At 37.3% G+C, this 21318-nt stretch overlaps 1 protein-coding gene across 1 annotated transcript; it reads left to right on the top strand.

Annotated features, from left to right (window-relative positions):
* The first annotated feature begins 8788 nt into the window (after nucleotides 1-8788).
* Nucleotides 8789-21151, top strand: LOC111024875 (GroES-like zinc-binding alcohol dehydrogenase family protein). Its single transcript, XM_088121415.1, has 8 exons — nucleotides 8789-9216; nucleotides 9500-9635; nucleotides 9863-9932; nucleotides 10080-10173; nucleotides 14558-14771; nucleotides 18734-18875; nucleotides 20534-20704; nucleotides 20813-21151. The coding sequence occupies exons 1-8, from the start codon at nucleotides 8904-8906 to the stop codon at nucleotides 21002-21004; spliced, it is 1332 nt and encodes a 443-aa protein (XP_087977541.1). The 5' UTR covers nucleotides 8789-8903; the 3' UTR covers nucleotides 21005-21151.
* The last annotated feature ends 167 nt before the right edge of the window (nucleotides 21152-21318 follow it).

Genomic DNA, 21318 nt, shown 5'->3' with positions numbered 1-21318 from the left:
ACCATCTGGATTGTGTTTAATTCGATAAACCCACTTGCAACCAATTTCATTCTTACCTTGAGGCAATGGTGTTAAAACCCAAGTATTTTGTTTAACTAAAGCAGTATACTCCTCATTCATAGCATCACACCAAACAAACAGGGAGCTTTGAAGCCTTGGAAAAGGAAAATGGCTCAACCTGACTAGAGGAGATGGTAGGGGCAACAAATACCTTCCTTTTAAAAATCCCAGACTTCCCTCTGGTTTGCATAGAACGAGCATTCTGAACTAGAGGAGGAGCAGGTGGGTTATCACATGATGGAACAGAATGTTGTATATCAGAATTTGGAACAACACCATCAATTGGTAAGGAACCAGCAGATTCATTTACCCCAGCAGATTCAGCAACATCATGCACAACATTTGAATCTTGGGACGGTACTGGGACAGATGTTGATGAAGAAGAAGTATCAGAAGAAGTGGGCAAATCGTTTAAAGGAACTTCATTTAGTAGAGGTACAGGGGATGAAAGAAGAATGGACAAAGGAAAGTTGTTTGATGTAGAAGGAGAAGAGGAAGACGGAGTAACAGAATGAGTAGCAGAAGAGGAAATAGCAAGTGGGAACACGGATTCATCAAATGCTACATGACGGGAAATGTAAAGACACTTGGTTTCTAAGTGATAGTATATATATCCTTTGGAGTCAGAAGAATAACCAAGAAATGAACATTGGGTTGTTTTGGGTTGAAGTTTATTTAAAATGTATGGTTTGAGCAAAGGATAACATGCACCCCCAAAGGTCTTGAGAAACGAATAATTGGAACGGTGAAACAAAAGTTTAAAGGGAGATTTATTTCCAAGAGACGAGGATGGTAAGCGATTTATAATAAAGACAGCAGTATTGAAAGTAAAAGGCCAAAACGGAATAGGAAGGAAGGCTTTGGACATGAGATTCAGGGCAACTTCAACAACATGGCAGTGCTTACGCTCAACAACACCGTTTTGTTGAGGAGTGTAAAGACACGATTTTTGATGAAGAATACCATGTGTTTGAAGATAAGACCCAAGAGAGTGATTGACAAACTCACCACCGCCATCACTTCGAAAGATTTTGATTCTAGATAAGAGGAGATTTTCAACTAATGGTTTGAAAAGTTGAAAAATAGAAGGTACATCAGATTTTCGTATAATAGGGTAAAGCCAAGTGAATTTGGACATATCATCAACAAAGGATACGTAATATTTGAAACCATTTATTGAAGTTTGAGGAGCAGGGCCCCATACATCACTATGTACTAAATCAAGAGGAAAAGAAGCAATAGAAGAAGACAACGAAAATGGCAATTTATGCATTTTGCCATGTAAGTAGTGTGTACAAACACATTTTGCAGAATTACAAGGAGAAATATTCATGGATCTAAGCACAGTATTAAGAATGCTACCACAAGGGTGACCTAATCGATCATGCCAAATAGAAGATGTAGTCCGTGCCCAAATATTTGCTACAGGAAAAATATCACCTGATTGTGAAGAACCAGAGGTGATGGGATAGAGGCCATTTATACTAGGACCGTGAAAAAGAATCAGTCCCAAAGATTTATCCTAAACAAAGAAGGCATTAGAGTCGAAGACCATAATATAGTTGTTATCAGAACATAAACTATGGACAGAAAGTAGATTAGAGGAAATATGAGCAACATGTAACAAATTAAGGAGAGAAAAGGAAGCAGTAGGAGTTTGGAGGGTACCACAACCTAAATGAGAAATCGGTAACGATTGACCACTTCCTACAGCCACTTGATCATCACCAACATAGCTCGCAGCAGAAGAAAAGTTACCCAAGTCTGCTGTGACATGAGAATTGCAACCATAATCAACCAACCATGACGTGGTGGAAGAGAGAGAAGCCTGATTTTGAGCAACAACCATAGCTGCCAATTAAGCAGGAGGGTGCCTACCCTGAAAATTGTAGTTCATTCTGTTATAGCAGTCGATAGCAGTTTGGCCAACCTTGAAACAGATCTGACAGAGAATTCTGGTGGCAGCGGAATCACCAGAAGCTTGAAAAGGTTGAAAACCGAAAGGTAGATGAGAGAAACCGGAAGGAGAATTTCCTCTACGACCATTACGAGTATTAGGGTTGAAATTCACCTTATTTCACCCATTATTACCGGCAAATTTGGGCTTACCGCCATTAGAAGTTCGACCTTTGGTGTAATTAGGATTCAAATTCTGATTTCGTACCTGTGAGTTTGAACCAGAATTCACAACCAAAGCAGCAGGTTGTACAAACAAATCATCACTCTTTGACTGTTTATCGATAGCAACAACCTCAGAATTGAGAAGAACATGGAGTTCGGCGAACGATATCAGTCGCGAGCGAGTTCGCATTGAAGTACGAAAAGTATTGAACTCAGACGGAAGTCCATTCAAGGTGTAAATTACCAGATCTTCATCATCCACGAGAACTGAGACATTGGCCAATTTGTCTTTAAGTTCTTTAATTCGTTGAATGTACTGATCAATCGATTCGGAAGATTTCTTGAGAATCGATTATAGATCGGACTTTAGGTTGACCACATTTGAATGAGAGTTTGAAGAATAGTGCTGTACCAACGTTTCCCAAACTTGTTGTGAAGATTTGCAACCAACAACATATGCTAAGGCGGCAGAGGAGAGCGTAGCGTTGATTAAAGTCATCAACGAGTGATCCTTGGCTATCCAATCATCGAACGCAGGACTGATTGTCTGTGTAATTGTAGAACCGGAATCAGTAATTGTTGAAAAAGAAGAAGTCAAGAATTGATCAGGCTTCTGTGGATCCATCAACAAAGCCATAAAGTTTCTGTGCTTTGAGAATCGAAGTGAGTTGAAGCTTCCAAAGAACGAAGTTGGAGGCATCGAGACGAATGGATACAAGGTTACAGATGTTGGATAGCAAGAAAATTGGGGAATTAAGATCCCTGGGGTTAGGTGCCGCCATGAATGAATAGAATAAGTGCGTGGAAGTTGGATCAGGCGACGCGAGTACAGTATACCATGAAATAATATTTCACAAATGTGAAACTGCTCTCTTTATTAAGGAAATAAAATAACTTTACAATCAGTATTTATAGACAAATACAGTATAACCATGACATAATAGAATAACAAATATTAAACCAAATATTTCCATCAGTTAACATGGATTACACTTTTTTTTTATAAGCACAAAATTATTTTATTTTATTTTGTCTTTTGTTTTTTATTTTTGTTTCTTTAGAAAAAAATTTATCGTTGCCACTTTCGTACCTACTTACTTATAATATATATTTTTTTACAATAAATAATAATATTATCTTTTTCTTAAAAATTTATACTCTTCATTTATTCTAGTTCAAAAGTATATATTTAATTTTTAATATGCAAATTAAGATAAGATATTAGCTTTTCTATGAACTTAATAATATTAAAATTAAAAAATATATATTTAATTTGTAATTATCGTATAAAAACTATAGAAAATAATCTATTTTCAAATTAGCTATATTCAAACTAAAAAGGGTAAATGATATTGTATTTTGAATTTATGAAATTAAATAGTATTCCATTTTAAATTATTCCTGTTAAAGAAATTATTTGATTTTATCCCTATGTAAAGTAACAAAACAATTATATTTGGAAATAACTAATATTCAAATAAAAGCTTACATTCTACTCTACATTCTTGAAATTTTAAAGTTAATAATTAATAGATTTCTCAGTTTGATAAAATAAAAAAGGTTAAAAAATTTAACTTTACAAACATGCTTTAAAAATGTTTTGATGAAATTTACTTTTGATGTAATTATGCATGGACTACTTTATCTGTTCTATTTCCTCCTAATTTGTTTTGTCATTAAATATTTTGTGATATCAATATTAAATTTTGCTCCATATTATTGTGAACGATTTGATTGAATTTTAATTTTAATTTTGACAATCCATGAATAAAGAAAATTATGGTTAAAAATTATATAAGTTAAGAAATACAAAATTTAAAAAGGATGGACTAATTGCATTCTACAAAATTACGTACAAGTTTAACTATATTATATCAGGGGTTGAACATTTTGCTAAAAAAACAAAGGAAAAAAAAAGCTAAAAAAAATATGCCTACCCAAACCTAAGCTACACAACCATGCACCCTAAACATAGGCTATCCAAATCCAGACTACACAACATCTCAAGATCAACTCCCCAGGTTTAACAAACCCAGGCTACCAATGCCGAACCTATAGGCCAAACGCCCCCAAAGAGTTTTCATTCCTCTCTTTTAACCTCTGGGTTGGGTTGTGTTTCTCGACCCTCTCGTACTTTGCATCTCTGAAGTGGAGAAGGTCCTCTGTGTCCATATACTTTTTAGCTCGCTCTAAGACTCTTTTGAAGGTTGTCTCAGATTTCTTACCTAGAGACTAAATTGAATTCTTGTCTCAGAGTCCTGTAGTGAAGGTCGTATAGGTCATGTCCTCTGAGCAGTGTGTCACCTTTATCTGCTCGGTTAAAAATCTCCTGATAAACTTACGGAGAGTCTCCTTCTTTCTTTCTTGGATGGTGAGGAGGTATGTAGATGAGCACTTGGTATCGTGATGTGTAGATAACTGAGTTATGAAAGCTTTTCTAAATTGCTTTCAAGTGGATATAGAATAAGCTAGTTGTAACTGCATGTACCATTGCCGAGTTGAACCTCGGAGTGTGCTGGTGAAAGCTTGGCATTTAAGTGCGTCAGCATATGCATGAAAGCCCATAAGGAGCTTGTAAGTCTCAGCATGGTTAACTAGGTTGGTAGACCCATCATACTTGCCAAAAGGTTCACAACTTGACCTTTGTAGGAAGAAGAACACTTACGACTTCTTGAACGAAGGGCATCTCTTCAAGTTTGTCATTGTCAGATGAATGATTTGTCTTGTAAGTCTTTTTGTTATTAATGTATTCCTTAAATTCTTCTTTTATCTTGCCTTGAGCTCTTTCTTAAATGGCTCGAATTGCAACTGCAGGTCGATGTTGCCTACAGACTCATATCATGCAAGTCGAACTTCCTTTTATTTGGCAGTGATAGCTCTATTTTTGTTTAGTGTGTTGCAAAAGTCTTGACCTTATTTTAGTGATGAACGGGCTGAGAGGACAGTACACAAATTGTTTTCAAGTCGAACCTTATCATTTTTGCTATGAACCAATTTCTTTTTAATGGAGTGATGAATTGGGTTCTCAGGGTGCAGTTCATCCACCTTAGCCTTTTCCTTCTTAGAATCACGAGGGATCTCTGGGGCGAGCACTTCAGAAATGGTTATGCCTGCATTTTTCAATGCATGCACCATCGCCTCCATCTAGATTTCCATCGTAGCGACCTGTGCTTATATGTCGGTCACTGGGATTGATCTACGCGCGTAGACTGGGTCCTACAGGTGTTGGATCTAGTTGCCTTGGGCTTTTCTCCCTTCAAAGGTCTACATGGGGGCAGTGGCTTTGGAGAATGTTGTCGTTAGGTTGCAAGATCGGGTCTCCCTAGTTTCGGTTGCTTGAACCCTAGAAATCGTCAACCATTACTCAGTATGCAATTGGCTTGTCTTAAGATGTTTTTGTTAAGTTTAGTGCCCTGAGCTCATGATTCTGTAATTTGTAAACATTTTATTTATTATTAATAAAAGTTATTTTATCATTTATTTGCATTACTCATATTCTAATAAACTAAGATCCAAGGTTATTTAATGTAACTAGAAAAGTATATATTTGATATACAGTATATATTTGATATACAAGTGAATAATGTTTTAGTAATAACCTAAATGGTCTATAGTACATGGATAAGATTGGGTACATTATCCTGGTAACACTATAGATACGACCTGCTTTGTAATAGTTATAAACGATTTTAACTTGGTCGTTCATGTAGAGACATGCGAATGGGGTATCTTATACAATGAGTTTGTATAAGACCGGACCACAAAATAATTAATCATTGGCTCTAACACCGTTAGTCAGTAGATTGTTATCTTATAGGATAATCAAACAGGTTATGGTCCGACAAATAATCGAAAGTTCCTCTTGGGCCAGTGAGAAAGTGGGCCCCTTGTTAAAGTCCCAGAGTCGGCATGTAAGGAAACACTCATCTACTTCTCTAAAGTCGGGAATAAATGAATTTAATCTTGCGTAGTTATGTTTCCAGCTCCCCATTTGGTCTCGTCCCCAAAATGGTAAGATTATTGAGTCGACAACCCAGGCTACTCTCACCCATAAATTAAAGGATGATCCCTTATAGTTAGGATTCCATAACTCGCTTAAGATTAAGATCGAATTACCTAGTCATCCTATGAGATGACAATCTATTGACTAATGGTGTTGACTCTTTATTGAACAAACAATTTGTTCATAAATTACAAATACACAAGCTAAGGGCACCAAACCCAACATATCAGACTCTTGTTTTTCGTTCTAAATTTTTTGTTGAAATTTACACATAATTTGGTGGGTTTTTTCCGCTGCATTATGAATGTGCGTTTGCATGTTGGATAATTTTGGATTTTGGCATTTAGAATTGTATTTTTACTTGATTTGATCATGTAAGGGCTTGTTGTCTTAGGCATTTAATGTTTTGCTATCGAGTCTGTAAGTTCGTGTTGGTCGATTGTCGTTCGTGGGAGCGGATTTGGGTGACTTTTCTGTAGTTTTTCTAAGAAAATGTTGCAGACCAGAGGCGGAGCGTTGAGACGCTGAGGAGCAACGTCTCAACGTTGTTCATAATATGGAAAAATCGTGCTGGGGCATCGTAGCGTTGAGATGCTGTCACTGACGTCCCAACGCTGCCCCCAGCGTGCGTGCGTGCATTAGGCGTTGTAGCGTTGAGACACTGTCACGAACGTCTCAACGCTATCCTTTGTAGCGTCTCAACGCATTCCTTGGTGGTTCCAAGGCGTCGGTTTGCGAGTTCGAGTTGTTTCAAGCATTTTTTTATTTTTTTTAAATTTTGCTTTCTTAGGATGCCAAAATTCGGTCCAACTTTGCTATTTAATTATTATGCGTTATGAATGTATGTTTTATTAAATGTATGATGCATACAGTATGTCATTTAGATTAAAATACCACCCTAGGTTAAAGCATGATCATGCATTGTATTAATATAAGTGTTATATTATATGAAGCATAATGTATTTTTTTCTTATAATTGATATAATTGTTAGGTTAATTAATGGAAAAATGAGTTGCATTGAGCATGACATTTTTTTAATAAACATAATTGTTATATTTATGAATGTCATTTGATGCATACCTATAAGTTTAATTATATGATTTATATTTAAAGCTTAGTATTGCATATTTAGGGTTAATTATTTTTTTTTTAAAAAGAGTTTTAAAATTAATTAATTAAACCTTACGTTTTCTATGGACGACACCAAATGTTTATGCTGAATTCTGCCCAAGTGTCGAAGGTTGGTCACCTATCACCCGGACGTGCTAGGATTGAATGAGCTATGCAATGGAAGACCTACAAAAAAAGAAACACTTTGATGCTCAACTACTTTGGGTTCGAACTAAATGAGTTGGTCTCAGACAAAATAGCATACGTGATTGAAAAGAGTGGGTGCCCTTTTATAGGAGGATGGGGAAAGACGGGTTCGACAAGCAGTTAGGTGGTTATGGGTTGTTGGGCCACACGTTAGCAATAGCAAAGCTCGAAAACACGTCTTTGCAAAATTTATCTTAGTTTCTCTCAAGCTCAGGTCAGCCTATGGTATAGATTAGAATGTGTACTTTGTCTGAACATGGTCCACGTGACAAGTTAGATTTTACCCTCCAACATTGTCTATGGAATAAATGATGCATGAGAACAATTTATTCCCATGCCAATATTACAAACCTTGAACCAAACAAGTGTATCATAATCCCTTACCCATTCTAACCCTTATTCCCATCTCCATTCCCCAAATCCAAACGGCCGTTGAATGTTGTGGGTTGAGGTACCTTCCCTTTCTCAGGGTTTTGGCTTACATAGAGTCCATCGTTGATCTGTCCAGCCTCTTCTTCCGACTGACTAGTCCCTACTTGGTCTTAGGCCATTCTTTCCTCCGACTGACTAGTCCCTACTTGGTCTTAGGCCATTCTTTAGAGCTGTTTCTTCAATCTTTATCTTTGTCCTCAACCTAAAGGGCAGTTGCCTAGTGATACATGGAGGGTTTGGAAGAACATCCTTGTTCTCCTATCCCTCCTGCTCGGGCTATCTCAAATGTTTTGAGATTCGGGGTTGGTTATCCATGAAGGGGATTAGCGAGGTAAAACACTTGCGCATCAATTGCTATTCCCACACATAAAATCCGCATTTGATTCATGCTTCTGGCACAAGCAGATTTGTTGATGTGGAATTTGAGATGGCGAGTATTGAATATGAAGCGTTGTGCCCAACGCACTTTGATACCTAAATTAGTATTCAAATCGAAGGGGGTGTCAAGCTGGGCTGAGATGATGTCACATACTTATTCTTGAGGGAGATTTTACTATTTAAAGAGATCCGAGGATGTGACTTATGAGTCTCAGAGGTTGTCGAGCCGAATTTGAGCATGGGTTGTCCTACTGTGACCAAGTAATGTGCTCTCTCATACGCACGACATCCCCAGTCCCATCCTTCCACGTGGTAGGGTGTTCCCCCTCAACAAAGCCTAAATTATATCTGCAAGAGAAAATGATTTACTTTGGAATCTTTGGAGGTGACAAAGGAAAATTTATGTTCCATATGGCCACTCGGCCTAATCCAACGCAACATCGGCACCTAACATAACAGATATAGGAAACCTCCCCTTGTCAACGCCAATTTTATAATATACAAAACCAACGCAGCAGCCATGGTTCTCCAATCCAATCCCATCAGATCACTCTCTCTCCCCGCTTCTCTGTTTCTCTCCGGACGCCCAAAATGGCATTTTCTCCCTTCATCCGACGAACCATTTCCAGGACACTCCTCTCTCAATCGCACTTCTCTCTTCCCAAATCCCATCTTCTTCCTTCTTCCTCTTTTTTCCATCATCCACTCACTTCCGATGATCACAAACGCATCGATCGCGTTCCTGCTTCTTCACATTCGCTTCATTCACAGGGAGCGGCACCTGCTGGAGATTTGCCCTCCTACATGCGGGCAGCTGTGTTTTGGGAGCCCAACAAGCCACTTACCATTGAAGAATTCCACATGCCCCGTCCCAAAGCAGGAGAAGTCCTCATCAAAACCAAGGGTTCCCCCCCCCCCCCCCCCCCCCCCCTTTTAATCCCTTTTCTTGTCTCTCTTTGTGATTGTGATTCTGCATGAATTAGAAATTCTGAGTCGTGAAGCAGTTCTTCATCATTTATGTTATAGATTTCGGTTATGTGGGCTTGCTTGTGCTTATCTGTGTCCGCAATTGCACTGTTTTGGTTGTCACTTTTCTTTATGATGATCGATTCCTGTTTTTTTAACCGCATCTGATTACGGGATTGGTTATTCTTTAGTTTAAAAAGCATTAAATTTTTCAAATGCAGCTTGTGGAGTTTGCCATTCTGATCTGCACGTTATGAAAGGGGAGATTCCATTCCCTAGCCCTTGTGTAGTTGGGCATGAGATCACTGGTGAGGTTGTTGAACACGGACCTCTCACGGACAGGAAAACAATTGAAAGGTTTTATTATCTTATTTATTTTTAACATAATTGTTACTTAAATGCAATTTTGCATGGATGAAATGAAATATTGCAAGCTCTTGTTCATTGCATATAATTTTAGATATGTTAAGCTGTTGTTTATATGCAATAAATGAAGGGAAATAATGAACAAACTTATATGTGCAAGGATGGTTGACTAAAAATGGAGTTACAGGTTTATCACTTAAATTTTCTTTCTTCTTCAGACTTCCAATTGGAGCTCATGTTGTAGGATCTTTCATCATGCCTTGTGGAAACTGTTCTTACTGTTCAAAGGTTAGTACCTTTGTCATGCTTGTGCTTCTCGTCCGTCTATTATAATCCTTCAATCCTGATCTTGATTGTTGAAATGCCTACTGACAATGTCCTTGATAAACATGTGGAGAACTAATTTGATCAATTTGATTACTGAATTGGAGAAAGGGCCATGATGATTTATGTGAAGATTTCTTTGCTTATAACCGGGCAAAAGGAACACTTTATGATGGTGAAACTCGGTTGTTCCTTCGCAGGGACGGTAATATATGTTATTATTATTTAACCTATCTCAAATTATGTTTTTATTAATGTCGTTTGAACTGCAACTTTTATGGTGCCTTTGGAAAATGGAAGCTCTAAAGTCTTTGTGGGGGCAATATTTAATGAATTTGAAAGTCTCCCATGCTTCAAATAAAAAAAAGTAATAAATATTTAATGAATTGTTGAAGTTTTAACATCTATGGTTTGTTGTTAATTTTTTGGGTAATTTTTATGAAATTAGTTTAACATCTATGGTTTTTTGTTATATTTGTTTGGGTCATTTGTATAGAAAGGGATTAATTTTATCCCTACCATTCAAAATCCCAATTATCCTGACTGTTTTGTCATAAACGTTCTATCTAGAGCGCAAAAGAATCAAGAATAAGATCAGATAGGTGAATTGTCATGATTCCTAGAATGTTAGATAGGGAACCATATGCAGACTTGTAGTTCTTATGGGAAGTCTGAGTTGGTTCTAAGAAAGTATTCTGAATGTGAAATTGACTTCCACGGATGTAATGAAGCCTAGAAGAAAACTATAATAAAAAAATTGTTTTTATTATTATTATTATTATTATTTATTTATTTAATGAAAAACCAATCTTGAGAAACATGAAAGAAAAATCAAGGGAACCACTCCTCAAAAAGGAGTCCCAAAACTACCTATTCATAAATGGAGTCCAATCTAAAAGAATAACACTTAACTGATAATTACAAAACGGTTTAATAATTAAAGCCCACAAGAGGTGTTAAACGTAGCAATATTCCACACCTCTTCCCTAGATCTCTCAACTCATCTAAAAACTCTACTATTCCTCTCAAGACAAATATTTCACAAATCAGCAACTAGACAAGCTTGCTAGAGGACTGTGCCCTTATCCCGAAAAGGAGTATTCATGATAACCCCCTCCTTAATAGTACAACAATCTTTATTATGCGTATTGTAGATCTAAAAAAATTTCAACAAAGCGAGTCCATTGAGCTAGTCAAGGACCTGATGTATAGAATTTGACCTTCTTGGGGACCTTTCCCTTACAAAGAGTGGAAAGGGGCCTCAAATGGAGACGAAGGGACACATAAGATTTGAAAGAAAGAATTGCAAGAGAGTCCTCTCCGAAGGATTGGGGGACCAAAAGCAGACACTTCTCCCTGGAATCACTTTAACGTTACTCAAAATCGATAAAAGGGCTACCAATTCCACCATCTCTCTATCTGACAAAGGATGACAAAACCCAAAGGAAGGGAGAAAGAAGAGCTGAGGAAGGCATGAAGATAGAGGCCATCGAATGCAACTTCTTATCAGAAAGATGGTATAAACAAGGAAACATAGCACAAAGGGGCTTGTCTCCTATTTTAAAAATCCTAAAAAAAAAAATAAGTTTATGAGCTTTCCCCAATAGTGCAATTCACGAATTGAGAGGACAAAGAGTAACCCAAAATGTTAGCATTATTGGGGTTTTTAGAACATCCCTTAGACCCACAAATCGACTCCCATTCAAATGGTTATGAATCGTATTTACTCACAATGATCCTAGGCCATAAACTGTTCTGTTCCGTAAAGAAGCGCCGCAACCATTTAGCCAACAGGGCCTCATTATGCAATCTTAGGTCATCAATATCGAGGCCCCTTGGCCAAGGGGCATGAGACGTCCTCCCAACTAACCAAATGAGAACCTCCCCCCTCCTCAACTCTCTCACACAAGAAATCCCTCATGATTTTCTCTAACTTTTAATCATTGAGATAGAGATTCTAAACAAGGAAAGGAAACAGGTAGACATTCCACCTAGAAATGACTAGATGAGAGTTAATCTACTCCCTTTAGAAAGAAAGCCCTTTCCAAGAAGAGAGGAAAGAAGTTTTGGATCGTTTCTAGGACAGGATTCCAAAACATTACCTTCTTCGGATTACTACCCAAAGGGAGCCCAAGGTAATAGGAAGGAAGCCTACCATAGAAGCCCAAGAGGTCAACTTCAAAGGATTGCAATTTATACCCATGATCGAACTTTTGCCTCTTACTAATCTTTAGGCTAGAGATAGACTCATCCCAAATGCCTAAGATGAAAGCCAAAAGGTGAGTGGTGACAAGTGAAAGTGAAAGGCAGAAGCGCCCGAGCAGTCCACGCCATTGAAAACAAGCCACATGGACGACTCAAATGGAAGCTCAATTGATGCGACGCTTGACATCAGTCAGCTATGCACCAAAGCATCGCGTAGGTTTGATAAGACAACCCATAACAATGCAGCCACGCGATGCCTCATGAAGGAACCCTCGGGAAGGGGAAGCGCTACAGCAGCTGCGATGCACGATCCCCATTAAAGAAAGATGTCAAGACTCAAGAAATTATGGAATACTCTCGAAGCTAGGCCTTCGTGTTTTGACCTAACTTATGAAGGACCCCAATGATGGTCGGAGTCACACATGCCCAACTTGGGAGTGAGGTTGCTGTTGGAGGACAGATCTACGATTGATACGTGGTGGACACATTAAGTGGGAGGCATAAGAATGACTTTGAGGTTAGTGCCACACTGGCGGAGGGACCACTAATTTGAAGGAGATGTTATACCAAGTTGACCAAGGTGAAGGCCAACTTAGCTTGATCCCTTAAAGAGCCTAGCTTGATCTTCATAGAAAAAGTTTGACAACAACATGGGTCACCTATCACATTGCTTACTCGAGAAGCATGGATGACATGCCGGAAATTAGGAAGCCATGTGAGGGGGCGAAATAGGGTAATCATGGTTATAGGGTCATAATTACTGTCTCCCGTATAATTAGTAAAGTCCCTCAATGGGAGGTAAACAATCTCCCTTACTCACATACCTCGATGCTAATACTGACTTAGGCATCAAAGTCTGTTGGGTAAGCACCACACTTGTGCCAGGTTGTTCTGTGGTACATGATTCTGATCAAGAAGGAAGGAAGCAAGTTGAATTGGCAATGGACGTGGATCCTCGTCCAATCCTTGGATCAATAGTAGCTCTTCATAAATTTAATGAAATGCGTTGTTTTCTTTAAAAACAAAAGAAAAAGTGCATTGATGTAACAACTATAATTCAGGGTGATCATGCATTTTTTCTCTAGGATTACAAATCAAATAACTTCTTGTAGCATAATTGGGTAGAATATTGTTTTGGCAACTATATATAGAAGCCAAGTCTTGATTTAAGAGTATTGGGATTTTATCCAGAAAAATCATATTGATGTGAAATTAAAGGCACCGAGGAAACTCTGATACCAAATGATGTGAAATCAAAGACACCGAAGAGGCTTTGATACCAAATGATGTAAAATCAAAGGCACTGAAGAAGCTCTTATACCAAATGATGTGAAATCAAAGGCACCGAGGAAGCTGTGATACCAAATGATACGAAATCAAAAGCATCGAGGAAGCTCTAATACCTAATGATGTACTCAACCTTACCACAATTGACTTAGTCAATCCTTGTAAAAACAAGTACCTCCTAAACACACACGACAACACCTAATACACACACATGGAATAACCTTGAAGGTCAAGACTTTGGATAGAGATAACTTGTTCTCAATCCAAAATCGAAACCCTCTGTAAGTTTGATGACCCATCAAGCTTGAAGATTCTAGGGTGTGCAAGATCCAACGCAAGAAAATGCACAAGACAGGCTCAAAGCTCTTTTCCATTCATCTATTTTCCAACCCCTCAAATGTACAAGTGTTGGCTTTAAATGACCTTGAATGAGAAAATCGTAATTAAACCCTAAACTAAAATCTAAAGTAAATAGTGTTCTAAGTTACACAAATTTAGGGATTTCTCTAAATGAGCCTCTAAAATGCATATAACCTCATTTTTGGGCTTAAGACCTATTAAATAAATTATACATAAAGTCCAAAATAAGGTTACAAATAGAATTTACATAAAAACACTACTTTAACACTCAAAATCCTAAATAACCCCTAAATTGGGGCTCTCGTGTTTGGTACCTTCATGTTCCCTTGAAGCTCCTTTCTCCACTTGTTCTCCTTCCTCATGAAGCTTGGTACTCCAATGTTGAAGTGGAGATTCCCTTCTTCATCGGTTGGCCCTTGGGGTATGATGTGCCTTGCTTGTAGCATATCACATATTCTTGTAAAGAATGGAACTGAAGTTGACTAATAAGGAACCAACATCTTTTTTGTTTTTAGTTTGTATTGCTCTCTCTCTTATTCTTAATTTTTTTTTTCTTATGTATATCTCACATTTCTTCTCAGTTCTCTCCTGTGTGAGCAATTTATATATGTTTCTTGTGACTTTGATGGTTATTTCAATTTCATTATAATCTCTGCATTTCTTTTTTTGGTTGGCGGAGATATTTGCCTATAATTGAATGCCACAGTTTGGATTGAAGAGGAGTGTAATTTGTGTAGGAAAACCAATATACATGTATAGCATGGGAGGCCTTGCTGAATATTGTGTTACTCCAGCGAATGGAGTGTCAATTTTACCAAAGTCATTGCCATACACAGAGTCGGCTATTTTAGGATGCGCAGTTTTTACAGCCTATGGTGCCATGGCCCATGCAGCTGAAGTGCAGCCAGGGGATTCTGTTGCTATTATTGGAATTGGAGGTGTCGGTTCAAGGTAAACTACTATATATTTCTCCACCTTCCACTTCGTATTTTTCATGTCGCATTATTCAATTTAATAAATATCTAATTATTTTTGTAGATATTTCATTTTAATATCAATATGTATATGTTATAACTTATAAGGAAGTGAATATGATATTTTCTCTATTATATCCTTAATTTTCAGAAATAACTAGAAACATGCTTACATCATCTTGGTGAAGGGGGAAATTTAACCGATTCATTGGTGAAGTTGAGCTTATTTACATTCATCACATTAATGCCTGCTTTATGTGGTATAATAAGAGAGAGAATCCTGTCTTCTCAAATTAGATAGCTCTGTATTGAAGAGTGGTCCGATAAATTCAAAAGCCCCAGCCGACATGCTAAAATTCTCACCAGATTAATCTGAGCACTGGCTGGGGCCCTACTCCCTTCAGATATGAGAATTTTTGGCTTGAGCATCCTAATTTTGTGAAGATTTGTGAGGACCGGTGGAAGAGCATTCCCTTAAAAGTCAGACATGGGTACTCATAAGAAATCTCAAGCATTGAAAGGAAATAAATATAGGTCTAGAACAGAGGCAACTTTGGTTGTCTCTTTGGTATCATCAGGTCTGGTAAGGCTAGACTTCTTGCAAACATCGGAAGGCTGGACAATAAAGAGAAAGCCTCACTCTCTCTTCCACTGATAAGGAAGATAGAAAAGCTCTAGCTCTTATCATTACCCGCCAAGACTCTTATTGTCAGATAATATCATCTTCGGGTGCATAAATGTAAGCTCAAATGGAACATAGAAGGGGATGAGAATACGACCTATTTCCACCGGCTCTATCACTTGCGATCGCCAAAGAATGTTTTACGAAAATTTATTAGCCAATAGCTTGGTGGTCATTGACTCCCTTGTAGGCCTCTCAAGGTCGAGGAAATCAAATGGGTTGGGTGATTGATAATTTGGGCTCCAACGAAGTGCCCCATTCTTAAGGCTCCACCGTAGAGTTCTTTAGAAAAGAGTTGGAACATCTTCAAAGCTGATTTCATGGAAATGTTTCCAGGACCCTTTTTATTTTTGGGAATAGTACTTTGAATGTACCCACTAATGAAACATATGTTGTCCTCATTCCTGAGCTAAGAAGTATGAACACAAACATCTTAGCATGAACACAAACAAGAGACAGGGATACAACATGATATAGCATAGACATGGTGATACATCAATTTCTGAAAAATAGAACACAGGATACAGATTATTGAGAATACATTTCTTTTAAGAACATATGTATATATTGATATATTTAGTACTGAAAAATAGATAAAACACGTAAATTTGGCACAAAAGAAATTAGATGTGCTTGTGGCAGTGGGCAGGATGGACCTCCCCCTCACGATTTCTTTCTTCTTTCAGATGGGTTTTTAGGATTGGGTTAAATTTTAGGACTAGTCATAATAAGTTAAGTAATGGGGCAATTTTTTCTTTTTCAATTTTCTTATCAATGTTTTTTTAGATCAATGTGCCCACATAATCTCCACGTCCCCGTGCTGAAATTAGAAAAAAAAGGATACTTTTTTTTTGTATCAGAACATATCTAAAGCATGTCTAGACGTATCCATATCCTACACCGACAGTATGTCAGAGAGTGTTTGTACTTCCTAGTTCCTAAGCAATCTTCTGCCTGTAAGGTTACTGATTTGGGCCTAATTACTGTGGTTTACTGAGCTCATTTGGAATTTTAGATTGTGAATGAGCTAGTTGATGAATGTCCATGCATAAAGGATAAAGATCTGGTTTGGAAGCTAGATATTGAAAGCCTTCGACGAAGCCAGCTGGACATTCATGGACAAGATGCATGAGGTTAATGGCTTTAATGTTACTTGGAGAAAATGGATGAGGGGTCATGTCTAATCAGTCTCCTATTCTATTATCATTAGTGGTGAGCTTAGATGAAAAGTTTAAGCTAGGAAAGGAATTTGATTGGGACCCCCTTTTCTCCCTCTCTTTTTGTGCTGTGGCAGATTACTTTAGCAGATTAATAGAAAAACGGCTTGAAGAAGGGCTGATTTGAAGGCTTCAGATTAAACAAAAATGGTGCTGAAGTAGCTAGCTTACAGTTTGTGGACGACTCTTATTTATTTATTTATTTGTATGCCTTTTGTATATTTTTTCATTTCTCTCCATGAAAGCGCATTTTGTTATCTAAAAAAAAAAAATTTATTTTTGTTGTGGACAAAGAAAAAGTGGTTAATTTACTCAATCTAGGTAAAGCCTTCAAAGCAGCCTAATGTTTATCTGTTGACCTTGGTTATTTGGCCATGGCTGACATTAATATCAGAGGAAAATTTTGACAAACTATAGAGTTTTCCTTATTCAAACTCTCCCCATATCTTACCTTGGTCACCCTTATGAGGAAACCCAAGGTCCATTGGCTTTTGGGAGCCTGTGACCCTATGATATAGAAAATATCCTCTAGGCTCAGCAGATGGATGATATTCTGAGGAAGGCTGACATTGTAAATTGGAAAACCATATCCTCCTCTACTAATAATGGGAAAATTAGAGACAGAAATAAGGCTGTCTTCACAAAGTGGATATGGCACTTTTTAGATGCTTTGTAGAAAGACATCATTGAAGTCAAATATTCCCTTGTTGATTTGAGAAATCTGTTCTCTTGCTGGTCTTATATGATTTCAGCTTATCTTCAAGAGAAGATTTGAAGTATGGGCAGATAGCACCATCGGGATTATTCTCTATCAACTCAATGGTTAATTATTTCTCATCTTCTTCGCCCATGTCTAAGAATTTATATTCTGCTGTATGGAAATCTGAAAGTCTCAAAAGGGTGAATATTTTCTTATGTGGATCTTGCTAAACAAAGGGGTGAATACTGCAGAAGTCCTTCAAAGCTCTCGTGTCATTTTCTGCCTTCTGTTTGTGTTCTTTGCTATAGAGACATTGAAGTTCAAATCCATTTATTTTTCAGATGTGTTTATTCATTGAATTGTTGGCGCCTCTTGCTTCAACAAGCAATTTAATATGCAGTGGGTTTTTTTCCAATGATTATGATATAAACATTTCTCAATTTCTCAATGGTCTGATTCTATATCCATTGGTTCTGTTGCTTTGGGTTAATGCTAGCAAAGCAATCATCTCTGAAATATGGTTTGAGTGTGGAACAAGCATTATGAATTATCCAAGTTTAAGGCCTCTCATTAGTGTTCCTTCTCTAAATTCTTTGACAACCATTCTATTTCTGATATATGTTATGATTGGGATATATTTAACTTTATTATTTTACACATTTTGGAGTTTGTTTCCTTGAACAATTTTTTGTATCTTTTCATTGTATCACTAAAGAGTTAATTTCTTGTTAAAAGAAAAATTAAAAAGAAACAAAAGAAATCTTGTTTTTTCCAGACTGGTCTTGGAAACATTACTGTTTGTAGTTCTTTTTGTTAATCTTTTTTCAAATGATAGTATCCATCAAATAAGGAAATTGTAGAGAACTCTAAATATATTTATCCATAAAATGGTTCCTTTTTTAGCTTTTATTATTATTATTATTATTATTTTAAGTTGCTTCTTCTATGGGCACGTCTCAAAAAATAAGAAATCTATAACATTTTCAAATATTTGAGAAATGTGATTCTATAGTAAATATCTTAGTTTTTTGTTGAATATATCTTTCAAATAAATATTTACAAAAAGAAGAAAAAAATTAGTAGCTTGAGAATGATCAACAATTCAACACAATATATAGACAATATAGGGAGAAAAAAAAAAGAGAGAAAAGAATGCAAAACTAGAAAAGGAAAAAGAAAATTGAATGATGGGCATTTTGGTGAAAATCAAAGCATTCCTATCCTAAATTTTAAAGATATGGCATTTAAACAACAACTTCTTAGAAGGTCATTTAGCCTGAAAATCTTCACAATTTTCCAATTTGGTGTAACGTTTTTTTTGTAACATTATATTTCTCCAGTTGTCTGCAGATAGCAAGGGCATTTGGTGCTTCTCATATTATTGCCGTTGATGTTCAGGATGATAAACTACTAAAAGCGAAGACATTTGGTGCTACTCATACCATTAATGCTCGTAAAGAAGATGCTATTGAAAAGATAAGAGTATGTACTTCATCCTTTAGGAATCTAATTAGTTTATTGTCGGACAAGTTATCCTGACCCCACCCAAGAGCAACTAAAAGAGAGCTTTCCAATGAGACACCACCCCGAAGAGGTGTGCTGAACATTCCTACAAAACAAAAAAAAAAAAAAAAATCACAATGTAGGACTTATCTTCAAATGTGTCATCAGCATACGGATTGCTAGAGGACCAAGATTAGATAGAAAAGTTCAGATTATGTTGATTACCGTGGTGGTGATGACCTTGTGGGACTTTTGGGAAGAGAGGAGTAGAACAACATTTGAAGGAAACAACAAAGACTTGAGAAATGCATTTGGAGTAGAGTTCATTTTGCATTCTTTTTTGCCATCAACTACATTTTGATATTAGGGAATTCCGGTTAATCTGAGATCAGCTGGGATGTTGGGGAAGCTAGTAATTTGAGGGTAAAATTGTTTCTTTAAGGCATTGTGCAGTAGTAAGTGTGTGTGAAGTTGCACTAGAGACGAATTCAAATTATGAGAGATGATTTCATATGATTGTAGATGGAAGAATTGGAGTAAGGTTTGTGGAGGTCTTGGACATTCTATTGGTCTTTGGGGGGGAGTGTTGCCAAGACCCGCAAAATCCTGTGATCCTTGTGGTTAGGGGGTTAATACTTTTCTAAATTAAGGATTCGGAATTGTTAACACAGTCTACTTCCAATTGGGTTTAACATGGTGTAAATGCATATCCACCATCTCCTAAAGTGGGTTTGAGGCCCTAATTTCTCAAGTCATACATTTTATCATGGGTTTTGTGTGACCTCCATTGGTTATAGGGAACTTCTTGTCTCCCTTGTACTTCTTTTCTAAAACAAAAGTCTCTTGTTCATAAAATTACCATGCATCATATATCAAAACATTGGACATTTGGATGCCTTGTGTCACAATTCCACTTCTTTGGAATGGGTCAGGCGATTGTATGACACTTACCTTAGCACAATTTAACAAGTCAACCAAAAGAAAATTGAAAGCCGTGAACGATATCAGTCACAGGTCTAGCCTCCCCTCACGTTTTTGTAGAAAATAGTTTTATAGAAAATGTGTGATTTGCCCTCAAGGGACAGCCTAGTCGGCAAAGGCTTGGAGTCTCTAGAAATCTCAAGTTAGAATCTTCTGGTGAGCTTAATACAAAAAATTCTTGATATCTCCCAGGTCCGGGCTTTGGGATGGGCACAGGTGCCTCTCGGTATAGGGGAGAAAAACTTATTTCCAATACAACTTTTTGAATCCATGCTTCCGAGCAGTACTAATTGAAGAAGGAAACCAACTTTAACTAAACATTACCAAAAGATGTACCTTGAAGGGGAGACAGAAGAGCTTTTCCATTCTCCTCCCACAAAAAAGCTAAAAAAAGCCTTCTCAAAATGCAAGATCTAAGAGCTGATATAAAAGAAACTGAACATCAAAACTAAATATGGCATTAAAGTATGATAGTTGAGGATGGTTTGGGCATGCAGCCATAGACAAGCACTCCCTGGACGAGCATGCTTGCAACCAAACTACTCAAAGCAGTTTTTATTTTTAATTTTTAATTTTTGCATATGGAGGGACATTATTTGTTGTTGCATATTTGGTTTGCTGCAACGAATGTAAGTAACTGAGGTGTTATTGAGCAGGAAATAACAGAAGGAATGGGAGTGGACATTGCTGTGGAGGCGTTGGGAAGGCCACAGACATTCATGCAGTGTACTCAAAGTGTGAAGGATGGAGGTAAAGCTGTAATGATCGGACTTGCTAAATCCGGTTCTGTAGGCGAGATCGATATTAACCGCCTTGTTCGTAGAAAGGTCAGTGTTGTCTTGTTTTTTTTTTTTGGGGGGGGGGGGGGGGGGGGGGGGGGGGTCTTTATTTATGCACAAAATAAGGTGGCTGAGTTAGTTAAAATTGCAATGCAGCTAAAAGTGATAGGGTCTTATGGAGGAAGGGCAAGGCAGGATCTGCCCAAGTTGGTGAAGTTGGCAGAATCAGGAATTTTCAATCTTAGTGATGCGGTTTCTCGAACATACAACTTTGAAGATGCAAACAAAGCATTTCAAGATCTCAACGAAGGGAACATCATTGGTCGAGCTGTTATAGAGGTGCTCTAATCTTAATCTAAGCGCTTCCCTATAACATCGCCCTTCAAATGAATAAATATTCTGTTGTTTTCAGATGCTTTTTAGTTTCTTTGTGCTTTAAATGTGTATATTTAAGGACAATTTCACAAACCACTTTTCAACTTTTAGTTTCATCAATTATCATCTCGTGTAGCCAATATGAACTTAGCTCAACGGTAATTGACACCTATCTCTCACTAAAAAGTCACGAGTTCGAATCTCCCCATCCTACTCCTACTTAAAAAAAAACTTTCATCCTGTATTTTATGTTTTAAAAAAAGTCATCTACAAGGTTTGAAATGTCG

Source organism: Momordica charantia (genome assembly GCF_013281855.1).
Source record: "Momordica charantia cultivar OHB3-1 chromosome 1 unlocalized genomic scaffold, Mcharantia_2.0 BLBB01000001.1, whole genome shotgun sequence".
NCBI lineage: Eukaryota > Viridiplantae > Streptophyta > Magnoliopsida > Cucurbitales > Cucurbitaceae > Momordica > Momordica charantia.
This window is presented reverse-complemented; position numbering and strand designations above follow the sequence as displayed.